The 15,933-nt window shown below is 36.0% G+C and overlaps 1 protein-coding gene across 1 annotated transcript in view; it reads right to left on the reverse strand.

Annotated features, from left to right (window-relative positions):
* The window catches only part of SUGCT (succinyl-CoA:glutarate-CoA transferase), a 323,796-nt gene that overhangs the window by 46,372 nt on the left and 261,491 nt on the right, over window positions 1–15,933 (reverse strand). The window contains exon 13 of the mRNA XM_053997992.1: window positions 6,288–6,351. Within this exon, the coding sequence (XP_053853967.1) occupies window positions 6,288–6,351 (64 nt within the window). The remainder of the gene's footprint in view (window positions 1–6,287; window positions 6,352–15,933) is intronic.

Raw genomic sequence — 15,933 nt, forward strand, 5'->3', positions numbered from 1 at the left:
GAGCTTTACTTGATTTATTATGTACAGAGCAGAAAAATGTCCCCACTTGTGCCCTGAAAATTTTTTTATTTTTCCTCCCTCTATAGCAGTGCCAGATCCTGGAAAAAAAATACACAACGAAAGAAAAACAACTTTGATTACCAGATCCCAAAGACCAACAAAGAAAAAAAACCAAGAGTCTGATGAAAGAAGAGTCTGGCACAAAGCCATTGCTTGAGTGACATGGTCAGTACTGGTCCCAGTCAGTACTATTACTCAGTTACTTTGAGACTGATGGAAAAGTCTTCCACTATTTCTTAATTCCCTCCAACAACTTAAGTTGAGTACTAGGTAAGAAATAATTGCCTTTTCTGTCTAAAAACAACTTTAAAAGTATTAACTGTGGCACTAAGACCATTCCAGAAGGTATAACACATTTTAAAATATGTGGTAGAGAGATACTGTGGAAACATATGATAGAGGAGCGAAAGCATTAAAAGGTTTGTTATTAATGTTTTACTTTAAAATGATTCTTAAAAGATTCCAAATTAAAGCATAATTCATTAAAAAGATGCACTAGCCTTTCTACATAATGCCGAAACCAATAACATATTCCTTGCCATTCCCACCATCTCTTTTCTGCTTTTGCAATCAGTATGAATATACTGTTTATATATTTATTAATTTTTTTAGAGTATTTTGAGGATAGCTAGGTGAGCTGTCATACATTATTTGTGTAAGTTCCTGTAATGGTCATGGACTCCTCAAAATTGAAATCAGCTCTATGAATGTAAAAGACATAAATAGTCAGCCCTGATGACTAAAGAAGACAAATGAGGTAATGGTAATGCTGGTGAAGCTGTCTGTCTCCAATGTGCCATAAAAAGTGAAGTGAAATTAAATTTTTTCAATCAACATTGGTTATGCACATGCATACACACACACATAGACAGGCACACACATATGAAAAAACACCTGATGAGAAGCAGACAGGATCAGAATTTCAAGCAAAGGATGTTGAAAAAATTGTTAAGATTTTTATGCTGTTGTTGTTGTTATATTGAAGGCTCTCCTAGCTGCAGGAAATAATAGATTTGAGTACAGACTTCCTTAATTTCCTGCAAACTTCCTCCACATGGAAGTCACTTCTCTCTGCTTCATAAACCTACTGAAGCTTCCTCTACTACACTTACAGTAAATGGTCAAAAAAGATAGCATGTATCACTAACAGCCACTAACACTAACATATTAGCTCCCTGTATTGAAATGCTCTGATCAAATACATAGATGCACCACTGTTTCCTTAGCTATAACTAGTCTTCCATATACATGAAGAAAATAGGTATAAATACATACATAATAAATATAAATAAATATTTAAAATAACAAGTAGAGTTTTCCCAAGAAATTCCTTCCCCAAGGAATCAAAGTAGTTTTCAATTATTAACCAAGATCCAAAAAACTGGAATTAGGTAAGACACAGAGTGATTTGTCCAAGGTTAAGGAAGAAATCTGTGGCACAACAGGGAAGTCCTATTATATTTCTTGCCTCTTTGTCTTATTCTTTAAAACCATTCTTCTAAGAGATTGATAGCAATTAGTCTCCATGGAACCATGACACCATTTAATGAATCACACACAACAGGAAAAGCCTACCTCTGAAAAAAATTCTTTCCGGTTTCAGTAGTATATTTGTAATGCACAGTGACAGGAGAAGACTGGAAAAAAGGGACATTTCTCCTGAGTGGGTTGATTAATTAACATAAGTTGCCTGAATTCAGTCCAAGAAATCTATGTCAAGGAGGAACCCTGCACTATTTTTCCTAACTGAGCATGGAATTGTCCCCCAAAAACTTTATCTCAAGAGCACAGAAGGAAATTATGAAGCCAGGTATGAAAGTGGCCTTTCTGAGCAATAAAGTCATCCTTGATGCACATGATGGGCCAAAGGAAAGGCATTGTGTTTATCAACTCAGGAAATGGGGATGAGAAGAACATACAACATAAACATTATCAAAAGTAAGATTGTCTGGAAGAGGTGATTTACACAATTTCAATAGTTATATTGCTTCCTGTTTGATCAGAGATGATTCCGAAGTCTAGGCTTATATCCAAATCCCCAGTTTGCTAAGGCTTAGAAAGGGTCAGAAATGAAATTTAATTCACAAAGGTTCCTGCTAGTTAATAAATTCTAAAAAGGTTAGTTTGTTAGGGACAGATGAATACATAGTGGTTTTCTCATTAAAAAAAATAATATTACAAACACTGTTTTGACTTTAAAAAATAACCAGCAGCCTTTAAAAGCCAACCTTAGAGACTAGATAATGCAGAAGCTGGGAGTATTATTATCTGAGTTTCCTAAACCATATAAGGGGACTGTAATTGAAAAGGCTTGGGAAAGAATGTATTTCATCCATTAGTTTTTTTCTGTGTAATCAGAATGGGTTGGGAGCACCCATTGTGCTCCATACTGGCACTCAGAATACACAGTGGCTTCCAGAAATACACACACTACCACTCTTTGTAAAATCCATTACTCATTCGCAAAGTAGTTCAAGACTAAACCAGATGCTAAAACTTCTCGAAATTTTGTCCCTTCATGTACCTGTAGTGTCTCTGTGCCATCCAGTATCATCTGCAATCTGGCACTGTATAAAACATTATTTTTTGTCCCTGAGAGTACTTTCTGTGCTCTACATTTCTTATTTGAATAAAGTGTGTCATTTCTCCTTCAGATCTCTGTGGAAAGGGCTAAGCACAATAGAGCTGAGGAAGAGACACTAATGTTAATCACAGAATAAGAACATAATCCAAGTTGGAAAGGACTTCAGGAGGACTCCACTCTTACTTGGATCAGGTCAGAGCCATGTCCTAGGTCAGATCAGGTTGGCCCTGGCTTTACCTAGCTGTTCCTTGAAATTGTCTAACAGAGTACGCAGACCTCTCTGGGCAACCTGCTCCTCTGCCTGACTGCTGTCATGATAAAAAAAGATTTTCATGATATACAGGAATCTCTCTTGTCCGTCATCTTCCCATCATGTGCTGCTATGAAGAACCCAGCTCTTCACACTGATAATCTTCCTGTAGGTACTGAAGGGCTTCTGACAGGTGCCCCTGAGACTGCCTTTTCCTTTGGCTCTACCTTCCAGCTGAGGTGGTCCAGCTCCTGATCATCTTTGGAGCACTGCCCTGAGCTAAAGATGATTAAGTTGCCTTCAGGTACAGAAACAGAAAAGATTCATCAGTTCAGCCCTACATTCAGATGAACCAGTTCTGGCAAGAATTACTCAAGCAAGGCTCTCTCATAGTGTTGCACATTCTATATAAGATATGACAGGTGCATGTATATGTCAGTTCTAGAACAACATCATGACATGAATGTATGGAATTATATAGGTGAAACATTACCCTAATGAAACCACTGAACTACCACAGAACCATATGTTTCTTCAGAATGTTATCACCATCTTTTATAGAGTCACTCTTAGACTCTAGACTCAGACTCACAATGAACTCTCTTTTTCACATTTGTTCTTGAATCAGAGATATCTTGATACTAGTAACAGCAATGCAATGTATTTGTGCATAGACATTTTTCATGAATACTTGAAACAAGAGACATCAAAATGCAAGGTTTCTTTCTTTCCTACCATAAAGATATATTCTGAAAAGGAAAATTACTAGAAAAATGTTCTTTGTAATACAGCTTCTCCCACCACCCTATAATGCACTTATCAGTGCACAGTATATCTTAGACTGGGAATCACAAAAACAGCAAGGGGGAAAAGTGAGGAAAGAATCAAATTCAATAACCATATCAAAAGATATTTAAGCAAAGGAGGAGTATTAGTTACCAAGTCCAACATAAAAAATGTAGCCTACACTAATGTCATTGGCAAAATCTCTCAATTTCAAGCTGCAAGATCTCCAAAGGAGGATTCATACATAGATTTGAATCGACTCTCAAACTGGGGACATGCCTGAAGAAGGACTACTGCAAATTAATATGCTAGACACAGAGGCCACCTGTGATACTTGGAGCTGAAATCTGCCAGCATGGCCCACTTAATTAGTGCCTGTTGCTGCACTCACAACTTTATTTGGCAGCAAAAGTCAAACCTCTGTCAAGAGCCTCAAGTGTGATGTCCAATTCAATTACTAAAAGGCACATTAAAATCTGGCTTATATGGTTAAGAAATAGCAGCAACCAATTTTTATTTTGGGATTAGAATCTCCCCAATCTCTTAAAAGAAAAACATTTTCAGCCTATTTAGGTTCAACATTCACATTAATAACTTAATTTTTCTTAATAAGCAATCCTGAGACAGAAACTGAGAGCTTAGTAAGCTTGTTCTCTACCAAATGCAAGTTATTAAAACAAAACAACATTAAAAAAAGTTTTAAAAAACCCTTCTATTTCTTAACTGTCATTGAGAAGAAATTATCTACTGTAGGTTTTCTTTACACACTCTTCCCTCTACTCTTCAGATATATCATTAAGCAGGACAAATCCAGGGTACCTCTTTTATCAATCATCATTTTACCTATCATCAACAGTAGCCAAATTCACTTTAGTTTTGGGACAGTGTAATGCGCTGTCTTTCCAGTGATATCAATAGGTCCATTCTGCTCACACTGAATAAGTGTTCTTCCCCCTTTCCTCCCCTGTGTCTCCCCTCCTTATCCTCCCATGCCAGGAAAGGAAGGAATTCTACTTTTCCTGCTCAAATATCCAATAATCATTTCAGCCATCTGTTTCAATACAAGAAACTCTTCATAGAAGTTCATCTAAATGGCAAACCACTAGAGACTAAGATGATTTATTTTAGTTTAGTGCAGTGTCACTAGTTTAATAAAATAAAAAAATTACTAAGGATTTGGGAAGTACTATGGCTTACCTATGTAAAAACTCACTCTCTTGCCAATACATTCTATTGCTGCTGACAGACATTAGAACATTCCTTTCATCTCTTTCCTCTTCTTGCAGTTTAAGCTATCCCCTTAAGGAGTATTTGCTTTCTCTAAGATAGATTATAAATTGTATGCAACATGAAAACCTTACACACTTCCTCTACCATCTGTAAGGCTTTTATTTCTACTTCTTAAAAAAGAATTAACTCAAAAACCTTTTATTTGTCTTTTCATTTTTGGTAAATAAACCAGGATTACTTTTCTGTAAAAAAATTTTTTTAAAGGATTGCTATTTCCAGATATGTGCAATTAGAGAAGCATTTTTTAATACAGTCAACCAAACATTCAAATCTAGTGAGATCAAATGTGGAATGCAAACTGTGATAAAGAGCAAAAATGGAGCATACTCATCCACACACACAAACACCCCCTAGAAAACATGACCTAATACAGGATTGGTTTCTTTCAAATAATCCTTTCTGCATCCCAGTGTGATTCCAGGATGTAAAAATTAAAATAAATTTTATGGATCAAATTCTTCTTAACACTACATGTGCTCGAGTAAACTGAAATTGATGACAACTGGATGCAGTGTCAGAGGGTGGAACTGGCACAGAAAATCACAATGTCAGGAGAAGTCCTTATAAAACTAGACACGACAAAGTGCTTTGAATGAAGGAGGAAACAATTCTCAATGTGGCCTGGGAGAAAGAAAAGCAGGGAGAAGCAGAAAATTTGACCCAATAGCTAAGAGATTATCAGATAAGGATCAGTTATCAAAACCAAGCCAACTGCAAGATGTTCATAATGGCTCTGGTTGTACCTAACTCCATTACATAACTAAAACTAATGGAAGGAAAGCCACACCCATTCCTGGTCCATTTAGAGCTGTAAAGAGGAGAGACTAGTTTATTATTTTTGTATAGACTTTTGTATTCTTTGGAAGTACAAAATAGTTATTTAAGCTTCATTAGGTCTTCAGTACAAATTTCCCTCCTCATTTGTCCTTTTTTTTTTTTTTTCCCTTTTAAACAGAAATGTCCCTAAAAGAAGCCTGGGTAACTTGCAAAATTTTGATTTAAATCAAAAACAGATTCATGTATTCATGTAGGTTATTTTAGCAGTAACATTTCTAGCAGTGGGAATTTGCAAGTATTATCAAATTGATATTCATGTTATGACAACTGACCAATGAAAACCAGAAGCTATTCTGATACACGTTTTAACCCATTTTTCTGCTCCTGGAATGACTATTGTCATTCCAACAAACATTGGCCTGGTTAAAATTTTATTCATTTGAATGAAATGTGAAGATGCATCATGTCCTCAGCTGAGTTCCAGAACCACTCAGGATGTCATGTAGCATTGAATTCAGCAAAAAGGATTAAACATCTAACCTGGAACAGCTATCTTCCCAGCTGTTGGATTATTCATTTCCATCACAAGTCGATTGTGCAGTACCTAGGAAAACAAAACAAAACAAAACAAAACAAAACAAAACAAAACAAAACATGTATGTAAAATAAAATACAATCAGTTCCTAAACTCAATAGGAAAAAAAGAGATAAACATTATCATGTTCTTTCACAGACTCTCTGAAAATACAAGGATCTACAACACAAGTAGTCTGCTTAATGTGTAAAAAAATAGCTTTGATGTTTGATACTACTTTTTGTTTGTGCAGCTAAATAAATGCTTCACTAAGACTACACGTCTAACATACCTTAAGCTCTTAGAGTCATCATCAAACATAAGAAATTGAGCTGCAAGCATGTTACACTTTCAACCACCAACAGACAACTGGCACCAACACAGAATGACTTTTAAAACCTTCACACCCTTTGATATTAACCTGCAATATGTACTAAAGGCCTATAGATAAACTATGTTATCTTGTTTATTTTTGCACTGTTAGTTTTGAGCTTGTGATGGATCATACTGTGAAATGCTGCCTTAATAGCTTTTACAAACATTTTGGAGAGACTAAATAATTTTGATGTTTTTTCTATTCTTTTGAACAGGTATGCCATGCTTCAGGCCCTGTGTATATCTATATGGGATGATTATTCATCACCATTTTCAGATCCTTGTTATTAATCTCAGCCAGAAAACAGTGTGTGATACCAAAATTGTCAAGTAACAGAGAAAAAGATATTTATAATAGCAAAATCACTGCTCCTGTTTATAAAATTCTGCACCAAAATCCGCTAAACAATATTTATAATTTCTTTACCGATTATTCATCCATCCTTGTAATATTGTTACCTTAATCATATAATCAGAATTATTAAGAAAAACAAATAGTCACCCACTAGGCAATTATTTTCATATCCAATGTAACAAGTCTAGAATGTCTTGCCAAATGTATCAGCTATAGAAAATGAAACATGGGGAAAGCATTTTAAGTGATCATCTACCTATTGACCTCGTACCATGAACAACACTAACAACCTGGACTATTAATGACAAGTCTTGGTCTAATTAATCTTTAAAATTTTATGTTAATAAGATGAGAATTTTCTTATGTAGTCTGCACCTTGTTCTGCATTTTTATTACTAGAAATTTTTCTCCTGATACATAATCTGTCTATTAAACATCTTGTCTTTTCCCCAAATGAACACAGAAAACCAATCACTATCATCTTTATAGCATTCTTTTATATACTGGAAGATAGTAATCACATCCTCCCTCAGTCTGTGCTTTTCTTGACTAAACAAAACTAATTCCTTTAACCATTCTTTCTAGGTCAAATTTTGTGAACCCCTTTTCTGTGTAGAATAGTGTGCTTAAAAATTTCCCATTCCTGAACAGGTGGTGTCAAAAGGCCAGGTCAGCTTTCTCTTAGCTTGTGGGGTGAACCTATTTAGCTGACATTTAGAAATCCAGATATTTCCAATAATAGATGCTGGTGGAACAATGTCTCTTCACTGGTCTAATTGCTTGGCGATATACCAAATCATTAGTTCTATTTCTATTTCAGAAGTTTAAAGGCAGATTTGGTAGACATTCAAGTGAGACATCCAGAATTTTTTTTCCAAGTGACAGAATTAGAAAATATAATTGCTTTTTTAAATTCATATTTAGAATCTTTCCAGTCACACCCTTAATCAAACATCATTGAAAGTCTGGCCTCCTTTTTCCACAACTTACTTACACAAGCTTGCTTTATGCATTTAATTGATTATTTGGGACCTGAATGCAAGAAAACACACTCATTTGAACTTGAAATCCACAGCACGCTCAGGTGAATAAGCTGTTCTTTAGATGGCAAGTTAAAGCATGTACCTAAAAGTGGCTCCAGTTGGTTAAAGAAAAGCATAGATTGTCTAGCAGCTACTCAGGGCTCCACAAAAATCATGTTTTTCTCTGTTCCAAGTCTCTAAATTCTTCTTCTCATAAGACAGACCTAAATTTCTTTAAAAATACTTTTTTCGTTAGACTCAAAATCCAGATGCCTTTTCTTTACAGAATGAACTACAAAACCCCTGAAGTATCTTTGAGTATCATCACTACTCCTTTTAAAAGAATTGCTCAAGATGCAGTCAAGCTTCCTTATTTTCATTATTAGTACAGTGTTGAATTTCATTCTCAGATATATTTTTTACTCAAAACCACTGAAATTTCTATTAATCTTATTTTCTACAGTAATTAAGCCTATATTGATATACTCAGTTCCAACTTTTCTTTTGAAGAAAACGATCACCAAGAAATGACTGGTCAAGAACTGTGGATGTTTTTCCCTACATATTTTAAACCAATGTTTAAAATAATTGTGTAATTTCCCATTCCATACATTGCACTATTAGGAATCCCACAAAGAAATTGATAAGAAACTTCACCAACTTCTCATGTGCATTCTTAAAACACATGAAGGATTATTGCATTCTAGCCTTGGGAGAATGCAACATGCACATCCTTTACCATCAAGGACAAGGAAAACCAGAGGAAAAGGTAAGAGACACAACTCAATGGCTTTCTTCTCCATTGTCTTGTATAGGTGAAATGGTCATGATATTTCTGATGTGGCAGAGCCCTCTACTGTGTCTGTATTCACCTGAGCTCATAATAAGGAACTGATGAACCGAGAGAACCATGTAAAAGATGATGGTAATCAATTGATCTTTTTTTTTTCCATATGGCTTATTTTGCAGGGTAGAAATACTATATGGTCTATTACCACATGATATTTTCTGAATCAAATATTGTTTGGGAGGAATTTTACAGTGAGATCACTGTAAAGAAATCAGAAGCACAGTCTTCACTCTTTCAGTAAAAACCTTTTAATATGTACCAGGAACAGTGTGGCCAGGAAACAGTGTGGACTAGGGAAATTATTCTTCCCCTGTACTCAGCACTGGTGAGGCTGCACCTTGAGTTCTGCATCCAGTTCTGGGCCCCTCAGTTTAGGAAGGACATTGAGGTACTGGAATGAGTCTAGAGAAGGGCAGCAAGGCTGATAAAGGATCTGGAGCATAAGCCCTGTGAGGAGCAGCTGAGGGAGCTGGGGTTGTCAAGCCTGAAGATAAGACCTATAACTACCTGAAAAGAGGCTGAAGTCAGGGGAGGGTTGGCCCCTTCTCTCAGACAGCCAGTGACAGGAGAAGAGGGCAGTCTCAAGCTGCTCCAGGGGAGATTTAGGCTGGACATTAGGATGTATTTCTTCAAAGAAAGTGTGACCAGGTGTTGACATGGGCTAGCCAGGGAGGCAGTGGAGCCACCACCCCTGGAGGTGTTTAAGGAAAGACTGAACCTGATATAGTTGACATGATGGTCTTTGGACTTATGATCTCAGAGGTCTTTTTCAACCTAATTGATTGATTCTGTGACACCATTTTATTTTATTCCAAATAAAAACATCACTTCAACTCTGACGATGCATGTAACTAACCATCCATGACAACATGGTTTCTCTTAAAACTGCCAGCAAAGTTTCAAGTCTACCTATTTCAATTCTACCTAAGGTAAGCTTGCAAATCCCTATCAAAGGAGATACAGGAATCAGAAACATAACAAACCTTATAGCTCCCACCTCCCTCCTTCCCTGATTCAAATTTTAGAAGTTCTATTTAATGTGGAGCTATGCACTCAAAATATGCATTTGTACAGGTACTACCCTTTCACAGATTCATCTAGAGTTTAGTGAAAAGGATTTTAAGGGCTACAAAGGAAATGATGTAACCATTTTCTCCATATTTTTGTAGCCACAAGATAGCTGGCTTTTGGTAAACGAAATTACCACTCGTGCCTCAAAACCACAAAAAAGTAATAATAGTTTTCCCTGTACATGCTGAATATAGAGCAATGGCCATAATCACTCCCTGAAAAAGTAACAGCACATGTTGTGAAGAAAATGCCATATATGAATTGCATCCCACACACTGAAAGTACCCCTTTCCAAATAAAAATACATCAAGTCATTTGAAATTTGGAAAGGATATTAAATATATCCCCATCTGACACCTGGTTCTGCTTGGTCTTGTATTCCTAGAATGTTGTTGCACAACAGAATGGTTTGCATGTCAGCATGTTTCCTCGCCACTTTTTTTCCTAAGCAGAAATCCCAATATATTCAAGTTCTGTTGCAAAGTTCATCCTTAATCACTTATAACTTTATTATTCTTCTTTCCAAACACAGTTTCCAATATGCAGGGGTCACTTTGAGAAGGTATTAGCTCTCTACTCTATCTAAGTATTGTATTATTGAATCATATCTCTCTCCACTTTACCTATTTCTAATATTTGAAGTTTTTTACCATTTCATGAGACAGGACATAATTTAAAGAAAAGTTGTTTTCTTAACAAATTTTTGAATTAATAAAATCTGTTGTTAAAAATTAATAAAATTTGTTGTTTCTGATTTACCTCTTTTCTCCCATTCCCTTATTCTGACACAGTGAACACTGTGAGTATGTAATAGTCTCTTAGGTCCCTAGCACCATGTCTGTGATACTACATGCATACAAACAGAAAAATTACAGTTCACTGGAATGTCCCTATTCTCTACTGCTGCTTTCTTCTAGGCCAGTGTCTAGGCCTAGAAGAAGGAAACAGACTGTTTCCTTCACCAAACTTTCTGGGTTTTTTGTGCATGTGAGGTGATGGCTTTGACAAAGTCCTTATGTCACAGCTTTATAGCTATTTCCTACTATATGTTATAGACAATATTACCTTTGATTGACATCCCTGGGAATGGCATTCTGAGGCCTGATGAATACATCCTTATCCTGATCCATGTCACATTGTTAAATACTTCACACTTTTCTGCTGCATCTCTTGTTCATCTACAAAACACCTCACCTAGATTCCCTCCTGGATATCAGAATTTAATTTCCTTACTTTTTCATCTTTTGTTTAAAGAGTTTTTATATCCTGTAGCCTAACAGTGGTTCTACAAACTAGCTATTGGCTCTTCAATATTGAATTTAGGTTTTACAGTAGCCATGACTTTAATCCAAAAAGGTGCATTCTGATACAAGAGTTAAGAGCTTCTTACCTGCATTCTGCTATGTCACTTAAGTCAAGAACTTCCATTTGCATACTCCAGAACTAAATGTTTCAAAAGGCAATCACTGATTGAGAGTGATGAGAAATTGCTTCCCTTACACTGTATCCCAATGTGACCTTTGACCTGAAAGCAGTTGAATTCACCCATTATTACTACTTTGTTAGGCTTAGAGGAATCTTTTATCTCCTTCAATGTTTTGAACTCAATATCCGTTTCCTGATCAGGAGGCTCAACAGTATAGTCCTAATATAGCTCCCCCAGCTCTATGACCTAATCTGTCCATGCTGTTCAGTTTATAGCAGATATTACACTTTCCTATTGATTTTTGTCATTCCAGTGTTCTTCAGTAATGGCTAGGTCAAGATCCTTCTTCTTTGCCAAGAATTTCAAATTACTTTTTTTATTTTTACTCAGCTCACGTTCGTATAGAGATAGCTACAGGTTTTGTATACATTTGGGGAAGCAGAGAGTTGGCCAGATCATTTTTATTTAACTCTAAAATTTGACACTGTATTACCTTTCCAGAATTTCTTCTCTTTCCGTTTTCCTGCACATTTGATTCTTGTCCTGTACACTTTTTGTATGACTGACATCACTACCAGATGTTTTAAAATGGTGTGAGCCCTCATATATCAGCTTTTTCTCAACTCCTGCATGAGACCACTCTCATTAATTTCCTGCACCAGCAATTTATTCTTACTGCTGTTCTAGATAAGTCATTCCACTGAGGTTCTTCTCTGCAAAGCTCTGTGTAAGTATCCTAATGGAGATCCTATTTGTCATCCATTAACTGAAATATCAAAAATCTGAAATTATGAAACCTGCACATTAGACTAAAATTAGACCTCAGTTTAGAAGGGAGCATAAAATTGGTGAAATTGGATACGTTTCCAGGATTATTTTAGTGGTTTGTAATACTGGAACAGAATATACCCACCACAGTGACCTCTTCTCAGGCACCCTATGAAAGTCTGTTCTTCACAGACTCACCTTCTTCCACCCTGAGAGTCTACTCAGCAAACTGTTTCTGGGGCCAATATGAACAGGCAATCACAGTTTTTAGTAATTCAATTTCCTAAATCATCTTTCAAACTCATAACCAAAGTAAGATATGATCCTGATACTGAGAAAAATTCTCATATTAATGTTTTGCTTCCCCTAGCACCTCCTCCTACAATTAAAAAATTCCTTAGTGCTAAATCAGCCACAGTATAATGCACAAAAGAGATATTAAACAATCAAAAAAGTATTAAAAATTGAAACCTTTTCTGACAGAGCAGAAACACCTTTGCCACTGTCTAATCATCAACACATACTTCTTTTTGAGAAAAATTACTAAATTTTACTTATACTTTATAGTCTAAGTAAATATGAGACAGCTGCTAAATAAGTCTATATAAATCTCCTATGTTTTCATCACATATATTGAAAAGTAATGAGAGTAAAATAAGGTACTTTTATTCTAATAGTAGACCATATTACAGTCAAGAATCAGGTTTTTAACTTTTGTGGAGAAAGAAGTATTCCCAAGGAGTTTGTTAGCATGTGAAATGTTTAATATTTGTAACGAATAGCAAGGAGATTAAGAGAATAAAGGTTTATAACTTGGGCTAAAATATACAAAAATGCATGGATACAAATCTTATTTAATTGCATAAATTCACCAATTTTCAAGGTTGCAGACATGACCCTGACTTCAAGGGGCTGTCTGGGTGCTTAAAAATCAGGTTCCTTCCCTCAGATCATCAAGAATAGTTCCCTGACAACTTCTTGCACCATCAGTCTGGAGATGTGGCAGAGGAAACAATCTGTCCTTATTTGTAAAATATACATATATTTTTCAGATGTTCTTTTTCCCTGAGAACTGATGTGATTGTAAAACCATACTTTTGGTGGGTTTGAATGTGTAAATTCACTGAAATATTTTAGCACAGATGGTTGGCTGTACTGCTATTTGGATATAAGACCTGGCTCATGCTGGTAGGGGTGTGGCTATATTCAAAGCACTGGCTCTCTGATCAAAGAGTCTGTCTCCAGCTGCAGCATAGCTTTCCTAACACTGATAACTCCACACCAATCACCTGGTTCTACAGAAACAGATTGATTTTATTAATGCAACTGTCTGAAATACTGACTGGTTTTTTTCTTGTTTTAATCAGAATTGCCAGTAATTTTCTGCTAGCAATGGTGTTAAAAATTACTGGCTTTTGATAATATTTTTTCTGCTTTGGATTATTACAAATACTATATTCAGCCTTTAAATGTTATGCTTTTAGTTTCTTTTAAGAAAAAGCATGGAAAAACCTAATTACAATTAATTTTTAAAGATGCAAGTGAATGTAAAAATTAAGACGAGTATCCCGGACTGTACATATATTATATTATTTCGGTGTCCAGAATGTCATATGAAAGGCTTTATTTTATTTTATTTTGTTTTATTTTATTTTATTTTTTATTTTATTTTATTTCATTTCATTGTGATTTACCTCTTATACCAAACAACAACAAAATAAGTTTCCAGATGTTTTCTTTTGTGGAAATTGACCTGTTAACAAAAAGCAAGTGTATTTCCTAACTTAATACACTGATAATAAGCTAGGACTGCCACTCCTTCAAGCACTGTGTGCCATAAGTGGGAGACTGGTGGGGTAAAAATACTAAGAACCTTTCCACTGCCATTGTTTTCATAACAACTCTGTGGATGTTTGTTACATCCCTGTTTATTCATCAGGGATCATATATGGACCTGCCTATGGAGCTGGAGATGATGAAGAGAAAATTCTGATAGGGTTTTGGATAACTAAGATTTTTCAGAAGTCACTTTTTGCCATCTGGTATTGAAACAAGTCACATGCAGATGCATGTGGATTGAAAAATGACTGAGGTGTTTGTCCACTATGTAAGGGAATTGTTATTTCAAAATGCACAAGCCTCAAAAAGTCACAAATTTAATATCAGGCTATTAGTGAGCATAGGAACCATTAAACAACAGCATTGCAACATTATGCTAAAATATCACTTGATTTCTGATGCTCCATGGGGGTTTCACTCGTTTTGCCAAATACAATGTACATAATCAGTATATATTTTCTGACCTTGCATGCCACACTGAGTTCCCAAGAGCCTTCTTTTAAGTACTCCATCCATCTTTCATCTGCCATGTAAGTTTTATGGTTTATTTATACATCATTGTTTCATTAGTGCTGGTCTGTCAGCTCAGAGTACTTAACCTTTCCCAGGACTGCAAATGTGCTCATCCTCAGAGGAATGCCACTTAACAGTGGCACCTGCTTACTATTGTAAAGAACATGAGATGAGACCATCTCCCTGCACACCCTCAGTCTACTGCAGGCAGAGATTCACCACACCTCTCATAAGTGGTTTATTCCTGCATAATCTTGCACTGACCTTCATAGCCCTTTAGAAAAGGAACTGTGACTGTGGTTTGAAACACAGCATTTTAAATTAAATTAAAGGAATTCTGTATAGCAACATGTGCAGACAATCCTGGTAAACTGTATAGATGCTGTTGGTAAACTGTATAGTGCTGCTATCTAGGTGTCCTGGGAAGTCAAAGGAACTTTCATCAAAAGAAACTCTGGCACATAGAAATTTTTCCTGATTTATACTCTGCCTTGTAAACATTAGCCTTTGTAACAAACCCACTTAAGATAGAGAACTCCTAACCACGCCTACACCACAGAACTGGGATTCAAGAATGCTAGGTGCAATGTGTATATGGAGAAGGTGAAGAGTAAGTTCCCACTTTGTATCAGTACCTCCAACTTCTTTCCAGTAGTTCAGTACTTAACTACTGCCATCCACTTTTTCATCATTAGCATTTAGTTATTAATTTTATTTCCCAACCATAAAATTTCTCTCCTAGTTGCAGTAAAGCAAAAAGAAACTAAATCCAGGAAGGTATTTCAAGGCTATGAGTGTTTACACAAAAGATTTCTTTCAGAAACAATCATCATTAAAAAAAAAAAAAAAAACAAAGCAGGGTTTTGAAAATACTATATTTCACAGTTATTTAGTCATTGATGTTCATTTGATGCACTGTAAGAATTTAATGTAAGAAGTAATTAGAATGTGAATACTACATATGCAACTGTGAGCAAAAATACAACACTAGTTTTTAAATATGCTGCTTCCAATGAACTTTGCTATACAAGTTGCTAGAGAAGCTGAGAGACCAAGATGGATATGGAAAAAGGAAAATACAAAGGACAGATTTTTCACTTAAAATCTTACACAAATTTTCACAAACACAGACACCAAATAGTTCACCAGGGTGACTTAGGGATAGATTTTTATCCCACACTCATTTTTGGTTTTGTTTTTGTTTTGTGTCTGGGACAGTCACTGCCCACCCCCGACCCTGGCTCCAGCAGTTTTGCGATGGGCAAGAGCCAGCCTGGGATTTCCTGTGAGAACTGGAGGGGGCAAGGGGCAGTTGCTTCCTTCCAGTGAAGTGAGTTGTCTCCACGGCCACACAGTGGGATCTCTCTGATGAGAAATACTTCTTGCCATGTGG

Source organism: Vidua macroura, chromosome 1 (assembly GCF_024509145.1).
Source record: "Vidua macroura isolate BioBank_ID:100142 chromosome 1, ASM2450914v1, whole genome shotgun sequence".
In the NCBI taxonomy this organism is placed as follows: Eukaryota; Metazoa; Chordata; class Aves; order Passeriformes; family Viduidae; genus Vidua; species Vidua macroura.